The 12,261-nt window shown below is 38.6% G+C and overlaps 1 protein-coding gene across 1 annotated transcript in view; it reads right to left on the bottom strand.

Annotated features, from left to right (window-relative positions):
• The window catches only part of IL5RA (interleukin 5 receptor subunit alpha), a 47,262-nt gene extending 42,859 nt beyond the window's left edge, over nt 1-4,403 (bottom strand). Inside the window, exons 1-3 of the mRNA XM_069084533.1 lie at nt 4,322-4,403; nt 2,296-2,441; nt 1,623-1,761 (exon numbers count right to left, since the gene is read on the bottom strand). Of these exons, the coding sequence (XP_068940634.1) occupies nt 1,623-1,761; nt 2,296-2,441; nt 4,322-4,403 (367 nt within the window). The remainder of the gene's footprint in view (nt 1-1,622; nt 1,762-2,295; nt 2,442-4,321) is intronic.
• Between the last annotated feature and the right edge of the window lie 7,858 nt (nt 4,404-12,261).

The raw sequence follows: 12,261 nt of genomic DNA, 5'->3' as shown, positions 1-12,261 counted from the left end.
AGAAGAGAAGAGAAGAGAAGTCAAGAGAGGAGAGGAGAGGAAGGAGAGAAGAGGAGAGGAAGAGAGAAGGGAAAGAAGGGAAGAGAGGGAGAGAGAAGGGAAAGAAGGGGAGAGGGGAGGAGGAAGGGAAGGAGAGAACGGAGGAAGAGAGAATGGGGAGGGGGAGGAAGAGGAGGAGAAGGAAAGAAATGAGGAGGACAAGGCAGTGAAAGGAGGAGGGAGGGAGAGCTCCCTCCAGCAGATATCTGCATATGTGAAGTCCCCCTTCACTACTGTATTATGACTCTATCTGCTTACAACCTGTTTCTCAATATCTTCATCTGTTTCCCCCATCTGTTCAGGTGGTTTCCAGTATACTCCATTATCAAAATCATTTCTTCTCATTCTTTGATGATCAGCCAGCTGTTCTTTTTTCTGCTTTCCCTGTCTCTCTGGATCCAAGGTTATGATAACCCATGCCTCTTTTTTATCTATCCTTTTTCTTTTTAGGCAGAGAGCACAATTAATGTCACATTAAACCTGCAGCCAGGACTTAAAATTCTACCTCATTTACTTACTGCCTGTGTTACCCTAGACAAGTCACTTAACATCTGACTGCCTCAGTTTCATCATCTGTAATGGGGATAATTGGGATAATAATAGCACCTTCTTCCCAGAGTTGTTGTGAAGACAAAATTAAATAAGATTTATACAGTACCTAGAAAGCCGTAAATTCTATAAATGCCAGCTCTGTCATTATTACTATTTTGAATAAATATTAATTAGAGTGGTCTCTTTAAACACAGTTTCAAAGATTTGGACCCAAATTCCAGTTGTGAATTTCATCCCACCAAGTGTTGGTGATATCTATTGGTTCAAATTTGTTTCAGCCTCTGGCTCATCTTGCTTGTTACCTAAAGAACATGTGTGTATGGGTCCACAGACCACATGTAATGGTTAGGAACCACTGATATAGAGTTGATAACCAGTGACAGCCCTCAAAAAATTATGAAGTAGGAAAAAGTTGGTTGGGGATTTCCCTTCTTTTCATTGCCCTTTCTCCTACTCTTTGACTCTTTCCACAAACATCTACTGTGTCTTGCTTCATCAGAAACACTTATGATCCTTACTCCATGATGCCTGATGCTCTCTCTATCTACTCCTTCCCAATTAGAATTTCTCTTCCTTTTGTCCGTTTCCTTCTTATGTCCTTGTCAAGTTGAAAATCAATCTAAGAAACTAATTCCTAATAAGGTGTTAATGACTGACAAGGGTTTAATGTATCATCTACTCCTATAGGATGGTTGCATTTTAACTATAACCCAACTCTTCCAACTCTTAATTAAGCATTCATTCCCCTATACCATTATGTGGTTAACTGGATGACTTTGCCTTATTATTTTTCTTTTTTGCCTGTAAATTTCTTAGAGTTCTTCCTTCCTTGCCCTGTGATACCTCTAAGGTTCTACTATTTTCTAAGCAAAATTATTAAAATAACCATTCAATTTTCATTATGTTTAAATCATAATTCAACTTTGTGATAAATTCTTATCAACCTTTAATTTGGCAAGATTGCTTTTCTGAGTTTTCAAGTCATGAAGCACACACTAAACAATTAAAGCATATCCCAGATCACATCTTACCTGGAGGGGCTTGAAGCTCAGCTGAAACCCAGCTACTTTGGAAAACGCTGGAATCACAATGAAAAATTGTCTGCACGCTTGCCGAAAATCCCTGGTGAAGTGCATTTACACTTCTGCTTTGGGTCCTTTGAGTTTCATACTGGAAATAAATCCCAGAAACCATGAAATATGGTAAGGAAACACTCATAATAAGGAGACTACTTCAATTAAATAAATATTATCTCCTATTTTTGAAAGCAATGTCTAACCACAATGCAACAAAAGAGCTTTGCTAGGTGAAATCTGTAGCTGGATAAAAATCAACATTTGAACTTCCCGTGAATTTCCACATTGTTTGTGTGATGCTGTTCTGTTTTCTAGTTTAGATTAAAAATATTTTTTCCAAAAAAAAACAAAAAACAAAATCAAGCTGCAATTCTAGCACATGTTCTTTCTCAATAGTAAGAATTTAGAATACAGCTAAATTTCCTTTGCTTTATTAGTGCTACCCAGGATGCAAAATCTCTTCCCCCAAAGTGTATTCTATGATATTTGGCCACAAATGATCGCTTTGGAAGGAAGATTGAGTCAGGTTAATTCGTCTCCTCATCTGCCTTCCTCAGTGGGGTTAAGTTTGAAATTATATGTCACTCAAATGGACGGTGTGCAAGAAATACATATCTTTAATACTCACATCATCCTCATTTGGAGTATTAATTCTCACTTTATATTTTACACCATTTATCTTTGGATCCTGGTTAGGATTTGGTTTCCATCGTAAAAGAACTTTCGATAAACCAGTTACTATAATAGTGAAGTTTACAGGTGGGAGAAGTAAAACTGTTGAATTAAATGAGAGAAAAAATGTCAAACCATATAATATTCAATTTTTATATTGGAAATTAAAATACGATGATAAAAACATTGTTCTAATTCAGAGGTTCTTAACCTGGGGTCCGTGATTTAAAAAAAATTAATAACTATTTCAACATAACTGATTTGCATTTGTAATTCTATATATTTAAAAACATTCTGAGAGGGAGTTTGTAGGCTTCACCAGATTGGCCAAGGGGTCCGTGACACAATAAAAGTTAAGAATCCCTGCTCTAGACATTGCCTGGCACAACATAGATGAATTATCATTGTTAGCTTCATTAGCATAAATCATCATCTATACTAGAAAGCAACTCTAAGTCAAGTTTGATTTCTCTCTATATTTTCTAATCCAAATAATTCACCTATTCTTGTTGTGTGTCCCTCAGTTGTTTACATTTTTAAAAAGTGAATATTCTACCATATGACTAACAATTTTCAGTCCACTTCTCTATGGTTAACTAGGATGATTAAATAGGCACTGAAAGCAAGTTGATTTTTTAACACATCACCATCTTCCTTCACTTCTGATTGACCACTCATTTTCCCCAAAATGTCTCTTGGGCTTTGTCTACATGTAAAAAAACAACTGATCCATTTTGGTTCTTTAAGTCATGTGGCTCAATCAGACAAAATTTCAAAAAGGTTTTTTCTGCATACAGCCATAGGTCAGTTCTCTCTTCCTTCACCATTAAGTCCAAACTCTTGGGGGGAGATCTAACAATTTGAATAAGAGAACTGAGGGGATGCAAAAAGATTTTGAGAAGCTGGAATAATGCAACTATTCTAATAAAAGATGGAATTGAATTGGGGATGGGGATGCACTCCTGTTCCTGCTGCTGGGGAGACTGAAACTGGTAGATTGCTTGAGCTTGGGAATTCTGAGCGACAGTAGGGCTAAAATCAATCAGGCATACACACCATCTGTCACCAATATGATGAGCCCCCGGGAGCGGGGGGTCACCAGGCAGTCTATGGAAAGACAATCTTGCCAGAAGTTTGGCCAGAAATGTAACAGGTCAAATTTTCTGTGACCAGTAGTGGGATTGTGTTCATGAGTGGCTGCTACACTTTTAGTTCAGGATAGAAGGAAGAAGAAGAAGATGAAAAAGAGGAAGAGAAGAAAAGGGAAGAGGAGGAGGAGGAGAAAGAAGGGGAAAGTTAAGCAGGATAAATATAGAATCTCTCTTTCCTGTATGACTCCTATTGAACTTTCATTCTGCAAATAATGGGAAACCCAGCAATACAAGGTCAAGGTCAACCACAGAGGCTCATGATAAATAATCACAAATATGGAGATTTTTTTCTTTAACATATTTTTTTTTAAACCACAAGCAGAAGTAAGACAAGGGTGGGGTAGGTATTGCCCATTCTTCTCAAGTGGTTTTCTTTAGCATTCCTGCTCCCAGAATGTGTCCCTGAGATAAAGTAACAGAGTCACACAATTCATGGGGGCTCGAGCCAATGGCAGATATGAGAGAATCGTAGCCCCCCAGGGCAACCAGAGACCCTTTAGGTAAAGATAATATGAAACATACCTGTCCTTCAGGCAATGGAGGCCAAAGTAGTATCTCTTACAATAGTATATTTAAAGGACATATATACTGACAAGAATAATCTCTGACCAATATTATGTACATACATACATAAATATGTGTGTCTATCTATATACACACATATATATATTCATATGTAGACACATATATACTTACATACACACATATTACATATACTCACATCCATGCACACAATTCTCCAATTGAGGTTCTACTTAATTTAATTTAATGTACTTAATTTACTATTACTAAAAAGAGAAATACATTTGAATCTCTGTAGCTATTACTTACTTTCTTTTTCCAGACATAAATTTGCTTGCAATGCTACAGATGACCCAATGAGAAACAGGAAAATCAACACCATGATGATCATATTCTATTGAAATCAAGAGGTCACATAGAAAATCAGCCAGCAGTGTCTTTTAAAAGTCTGACAACTAAATATTACCATACAGTTCAATTCAATCCAATGGATAACATATGCAAATGTGAAAATATTATGTTATTATTACTGTTCTTATTGTTATCTATTTCTTAGTAGGTATCAGAGACATCTCCTCCACTAAGCTCACCCTCTGATTCCTCCCTTGAGGCATCTTTGAATGGGCCCTGGGAACTCGGAGGCTATTTCACAAAAGCAGAAGATATGGCAGGGCCAAGTAAGCTATAAGGGCTTCTAGAGCAGGCCTGGAATGATCTGGATGTCTGCTGCCCAAGGACCAGCTTAGCTAAGTTTGGAAAGACTCATCACCAACTTGGTCACATGAGGGTGAACTGCTTGGCCACAGCAATGTACAAATAACTTCTTCTTAGTGATAGAGAGATTGTGATCTGTAGCACAAGGGAAGAAAGTATAAGAGAAGGCAATAAATAACCTAGCAGAGACTGATCTCCAAAAATAAATGGCTCAAAGAGCAGTCTACACAGCTCAACACAAAGTATATAATACATTTCTATATTAATATATATTCATTTAATTTTTAATAATTTATTTATATATTGATGTAATAATAATAATTACATAGAATAGGGTATGAAAGAACAGGACAGGAAGTCAGTCCACAATAGATACTGATGCAACATATATCCATCAATAAAAAGACACAGACAGATGAGAAAAAGGGAAATATTATAACAAGATCATAGGGTGCCCATTAATAATAAAATGTCACATGAAGAAGCTTTGAGACTCCAGTTGGAGTGTGTATTTTCTAACAGTCTTGCACAGTGCCCCTTCTCAACATTTGCTGCTGTCTTTCCAAACCCTCCTTCCACATGTACATACATGTAAACAGATCGCATTATGAAAGACTCAGAAAGGAAACTTGCAAATGGTCAAGTGCCTACTCACTGCCCTTGAAGGGCTTATATTATAGTAGAAGACATTAGAGCTGAAAAGAACAATGACACAAGACAACCTATCTCTGCGTGTTCCATAAACAGCACAAGTAAATATAAGTACATAAATAAAGATAGAATAAAATAAGATATTTGTAAAGTGCTTTGCAAACCTTAAAGTGTTATATAAATGCTAGCTATTATTACCATGAATTATATATGTACAATAGTGATCATAAACATTATAATATTCAAACAAGGGAAAGACAATTATAACAGGGAAGAATCATGAAAAAGAACTTTAATAAAAATAAAACATACCTGTGATGAGACTATCAATATAAACAATCTTATTGTTCCATGGGTAAGAAATGGCTGGGGATTAGCTGGGGAGAACACAATGGAAATCTTGGGTTTCTTTTTCTCCAGCTTTGAACTCCAATTTGAAGACTCAGCTTAATCTGTAAATACAAAACAACGTCCCGTTGATCATTTCCTTCATTGACTGGATCTATAGTAACACATACAGTATTTTCAGTTGTTTATTAAAATTAGACTAATTAAAAGAATACAGAATATATTTTCTTCAGCTTTTTGCAGTGGGTCTTGGCTAAAATTGAAATGACCCTTAATTGTGAAAGGACCTGGAATCAACTTTCCTGATTATTACTGAATGACAATGGGACACACACACACACAGAGTATGTGTGTATATAAGCACATGAATGCATGTAGGAAATTACTTCTCAATACCTCAAGGACCTGTGTCTGGTTCAGTCAGTGTAGGTTCTCCCTCCACCAGTATCAAAGGCAACCTTCCAAAATTGTACTAGGTAATCACCAAGAGTCACTGTACATAGAGACCCTTCAGTCATCCTAGTAATGAGCCTCTCTGCACCTCACTAAGCGGGCTCTCAAATACCAGATGGACAGTCTGTTGTTACGCCTGTGCAGTAACACACACCATTGAAATAAATAGCACAAATCATTTATCTTCCAAACAAGTGTGTACAGATAATGGTTTTCCAAAAGAAGACATTTATTTGTGTATAGGGTTTTCCCTCCTCACTTGAAAATTCCACACCAAGTAAATATACTTCAAAGCCTTCCAAATCCTATGACCAACCCACTCTGACCACAGCTGATCTCATTAACTCTGGACAGCAGAAAGGGGACTCTTTCCCAAAACTCTGTACCTACATCACAGACTGCCCATTGTATATTTCAAACTGGAGATCCCACAGACATCAACATTCTCACAAGTATGTTGAAGTCATAATCTTCCCTCCTACACCTCTGCTTTTGAGACACCCTATATTGTGGAGGCACCCGGGCTTGGCACTTTGGTGTCACCCTTGACTCCTCACTCTCACTCACTCCATATATCTAATCAGTCATCAAATCTTAATATTTCCATCTTTACATATCTCTTGTATATGTCCCCTTGTCTCCACTCATATAACCACACCTTAGTTCCAGTTTTCATCAATTCTCACCCGAGCTATTGAAATAGATAGTGAAAGGCTTGCTAAATAGAGCACTGCACTTGGAGTCAGGAAGACCTGAGTTCAAATCCTGCCTCCGACACCATCTGCACAACTTTGGCCAAGTTATACATACTCCCTTAATTTTCTCATCTGCAAAATGGGAATAATAATAGCACCTCCCTCACAGGTTTGTGTGAGGATTAAATGAAATAGCATATGTAAAATACTTTGCACACCTGCTCACCAACTCCAATTGCACTCTTTTATACACAAGATCAATAGAAAGCCCTCCCCCACCTGATTCCTTCCTACCTTTCAGTCTCCTTATCAAATTATAAGAGACTTTAGACTCTACAATCCAGCTCATCATTCTACAAATAAACTAAGGTAGAGAAGTTAAGAACCTTGACCAAGGTGAAAGAGGCAATAAACAGCAGGGATGGGATCTGAGCCCAGATTGAGAGATAGACTGACATATGGAGAAGAGAAAAGACAGAGTGAGAGAAGAGAGAGACAGAGAGACAGAAAAACAGAGAGATGGAGAGAGACAGAGATAGATGGAGAGAGAGAGAGAGAGAGAGACAGAGAGACAGAAAAACAGAGAGAGATGGAGAGAAAGATGGAGAGACAGAGACAGTGACAGAGAGAGACAGGGAGAGATGAAGAGAGACAGAAGAAAAGGAACAAGAATAAGAAGGAGGAGGAGGAAGAGGATAGAAGAGGAAAAAGAAGGAGAGACAGAGAGAAAACACATGATTACATGGAAGGTAATCTCAGGAGGGAAGTCTCTAGCAGTCCCTAGTGGTCCCAGGAAAGAGTTTAAGCTGAGTGTCAAAGGAAGCTAGAAATTCTAAGAAGAGGTGAGCCAGAAAGGCACTCCAGGCATGAGGCATAGCCAATGCAAACGGAAGGAGACTGGAGATCAAGTGTCATATGGAAGGACAGCATGGACATAAAAACAGTCCTTGGCTTAAGGAGATCACATTCACATAAGGAGACAACATGTAAATAACTAGGTGCATAAAATACCTATCCATCTATCTATTGGAAAATGGAGAGAGAGAAAGGGATTTAAATATATCATCAAATTCCTGGAAGGGAGGAGAAAGTAAGAAGACTGGAAAGGAAGGAAGAGGTCAGATTGTGAAGAGCTTAAAATGGCAGGACTTTACATGTGATCCTGGAGATAAAAGGAAGACTATGGAGTTTAGGAGAAAGGGGAGACAGATATACTTAAACCTACTCTTTATGAAAATTTCTCTGGGAACTGTAAGGAGAATGGTTAGAGTAAGGAGAGCTAGGTCAGGTATTAGAAGGTATTTCAGTAGCCCAGGTAAGAGATGCTGAAGGTGGGATGGCTAGGTGGTGCAGTGAATAGAGCACCAGCCCTGGAATCAGGAGAACCTGAATTCAAATCTGACCTCAGACACTTAATACTTACTAGCCATGTGACCTTGGGAAAGTGACTTAACCCCAATTGCCCTGCCTTCTTCCAAAAAGAAAAAAAAAAGAGGTGCTGAAGGCCTGAATCAGGTGATGGTTTTATGACCATAGAAAAGTCACTCACCCCCTCAATGCCCTTGGAAACTTTCTGAGACTCTAAATTTGCTGAGGTCAGTCAGTCAGCTAACTGGAATTCTTAAGTACTTACTATGTGCCAATCTCTGTGTTAAATGCCAAGAACATGTAGAAAGGCACAAGACAGGCACTACCCTCAAGGAGCTCAGAATCTAATGGGGGAGACAGCATGCAAACTTTGTACAAACAAGCTACGGTCAGGATAAATAGGGCATAATCCAGAGAGAGGGCACTAGCATAAGAAGGATCAGGAAAAGCTTCCTGTAAAAGGGGGGATTTTAGAAAGGAAGCCGGGGAAGCCAGGAAGAAGAGCCGAGGAGGAAAACATTGTAGGCATGGGGAACAGCCAGTAGTGCCTTCCTTTGGGGAGTGCCCATAAGCCTAGAGCTGAACTTTATCCCCTGTTTTTAACAGCAGTATCACCAAACCCCTCCCAGTAGTAGGAGAAATAGAATGAAACATGCAAGAAATTGAGGGGGGTGGTTTTGGGAGGGGGAGATATCCTTTCTATGCTAATAATGATGATGTCTGAGAATACTATATTTTCCTAAGGAATTGATTTGGATATGTATTAACTTCAACAAGTTTCAGTATTAAAATCTTAGAAAAGAAAATAATATATAATATGATGACACTATGAAGCCCATAGGTGAATTTTGTCTATTTTGTTAAAGTTATTTCTAATTATATGCATGATAGTATTTCAAAGAAGTAACTATTTCTTACTATACATTGGAAACAACGATGTACCTCTCTGTTTTTGTGTTGCTAGTTAATTTTTGAAAATGGTACCAAAGCAATGGAATAGAGCTGTTAGATATCTCCAATAGGAATTTAAAATATTCTGAAAAACCTGTGGATTTCTGGGCCTAACCTTGCTCCTGCGATAGCCCTTACCTCTGTTTGCTAATCCTATACTGGTTCTTTTTCTAGACAATCCCCCCCACCAACACACACGCCTAGAGCTTCTCATGATGGAAACTAGTTCCATGGTCAAGCTTGGATACCTTCCTGCCTATGACAACATGGTTGGAAAAGGAATCAGATGCATCTCAGTAAGGTTTCCCATCCCCATTTCTTCTAAAACACCTAGACCACATCCCCACCAATGAACTGACTTCCAGATCACTCTGCTGGCTTTTGGAGCCTCTAGAGATTTGGCTGTATCTAAGTGCCAGCAGACACAGGGTGCCCTCTCCCTCCCAACTGATCTAAAGGCCCATTTCTCATTCAGTTGAGGGCCCAATAAGAGAAAGTGTTGAGGGGAGCCTGTCCTTGCTCCCTTCTCTTCCCCTTCTCCTGGCTCTCCTGGCCCTATGCTGATCAGCTCCTCCCTCCCTCCCACACCCTCCTCTCCATCATCACCCTCATGGGGTGAGAACCAGCTTCAACCTAATGAGCCCTGCAAGCACACTGTCCGGCTCTCCAGGCCTTACCATCTACTATGTCAATCCATCCTCCAGACCCCTCAGCTTCTTCATCCCCCTTTATCAGATCCTTCTTATACGTGCTTTATCCGACAGGAAATATATGAGTTCCTTGAGAGCAATGAATGGTTTTGCTTTTGTATCTCAAGTGCTTAGCACAGTTCTTGGTCCAAAGTAAGTTGTTATTGATCATTTATTTCAGTCATGTTAGACTCTTTGGGGTTTTCTTGGCAAAGATACTGGCGCAGTTTACCATTTCCTTCTCTAGCTCTTTTACACATGAGGAAACTGAGGCAAACATGGTTAAGTGACTTGCCCAGGGTTACACAGTTAATAAGGATCTGAGACCATATTTGAACTCAGAAAGATGAGTTCCTAACTTCAGGCCCAACTCTACACACTGTACCATCTTGAATTTTTTTTTCATTCATTCATTCATTCTTTCATTCATTTTTGCCTCTATTTACTATCACAAGGATATCACCTTACCCTTTCTTCCCTTTCCCCCTTGCTCATTCATGTTTCCGCATATATCACTCTAGGCTTTTGCCTTCCTTGAGTGAATTTAAATTTGCCTATTAAAAATCATTTGCTTTTAACATCACTGGCCAATCTGTTTCTTCTGTGGAAACTTTGAAGGACCCCAAAACAGCTTCAAGTAACTGGTATGAAACTGTTGGAATCATATTTTTCTTACAATATATCATGCCTTGTAATATGATAATTATACAAAGTAATCTTAGTAAAATTGTGACTACTAAAATCCCATCTTAGTTTACATATAACACTTGTATTTTTATTTCCTCTTCTTTTTCTTAATGATCTTTTCCTTACTAATGATGAAATAACTTTAAAAGTCAAAAAAAAAGTCCCCTGGTCAAAGGAAAATACAATAAATAGGAATTCAGAGGTAATAATGATGAACAAATTAATGTAAGAATTTAGTAGTTGCATTTATATAGCAATTAAATTCACTTTACATGTATTATCTCGCTGGATTCCCATAATAACCTGATGAGATATTCTATCCTGTAAGGGGGATTCCTAGAAAGATGGCACAAGAGGAGGAGAGAGGATAAAGCGGGTGCCCTATGCATTTCTGGAAGGGATACCCAAAATGATACAATGTCCAGAATTATTTGTTCTCTTCAATGAAGGAACTGCGAGAATGGATCAGTTGAAATCCAACATGATGCCATAACAACTCAGTAGTATGGCAGGATTGTGAATTTCAAGCTTGGTAAGATCCTCAAGGATCACCTAGCTTAGTTCCTTCCTTTTCACAGATGAGGAAGCTTGAGGCTCAGAAAAATGAAGGGACTTGCCTAGGATGACTTGGGTAATAAGCAAAGCCAAGACTGGATAAAGGCTCTAAGTTCAGCAGTGCTATAAATTATCATCTCTGTATCAAAAAAAAAAATAAGCTGAATTACTCCTTATCTTGAGCAAGTTTCACCTTTGTTTTAGTGTGTAATAATAAAGAAATGCAAAGATACTTCAAATAAGACAGGAATACTAGTGTGGGAATGTGTTAAATAGCTCATTTCTCAGTGGGAGGACTTAACATAAATAGCCAGTATCAAACAATTCTCCTAATGAGGATGTCAATAAATCTTATCTCCTTTCACTATAAATTATGTCTAGAGTAAAGGCTCATAAGACACCAAGTCCCTAACCTACAAATCTGACATAATTGCTCCAAACTCTACCTCTCAGAGGCTCTTGATAAGGTTCAGCGGGGCAGTTAATTGCCCCTCCAGCGAGCCCTGTTACCTGGCTCTGTATTTGAGTCCTGTTTTGAAATTGATGAAGTCACATTACCACAAATCGGAATAAACTAGTGACCTAGGAGAGAGAGAGAGAGAGAGAGAGAGAGAGAGAGAGAGAGAGAGAGAGAGAGAGAGAGAAGGTTTGATATCTAGGCTAGGACATCATGGGCAACGTTGCACAGTTGAACAATCTGCAATGGAATTTCCCCAGGCATTCCTGCGAATTGATGAAATTCAACCTTCAAAAATTGGTTTAAAAAAAAATACTAAAAAGGACATTTTCTGCCCCCAAACTAATCCCACTGTTTGCAGAAATTTATTTTTTTAAACCAGAGCCCTGCTTTCAGTACCTTTCTGAGTCTGCCGTGGTCCCACCCAATTTCAGATTAACCTCACTGAGCTTTACCTCTCACTGAAATTGAACGTCCGCCTGCAGGATTTATGCTCCACTGGATTCTCCTGCACGTAGGCTCTTCTGATTAATGGCCAGAAATCTTTCTTAGAAGTATCTCGAAGATTCAAGTCTGCTATTGAAATAAAAACGTAAAGTCCTTCATCGCTCAAGAGTTTAACGACAGTCCCGAGGACAAGAAGGATGCAGCGTTAGAGGTGTTCAGAAGATGGAGGGAAAA

Source organism: Petaurus breviceps, unplaced genomic scaffold (genome assembly GCF_028583685.1).
Source record: "Petaurus breviceps papuanus isolate PSGF00001 unplaced genomic scaffold, PetGlider_PUasm1.0 174, whole genome shotgun sequence".
Classification (NCBI taxonomy): Eukaryota; Metazoa; Chordata; class Mammalia; order Diprotodontia; family Petauridae; genus Petaurus; species Petaurus breviceps.
Note: the sequence above shows the minus strand (reverse complement) of the source record. Positions and strands in the feature narration are given on the sequence as shown.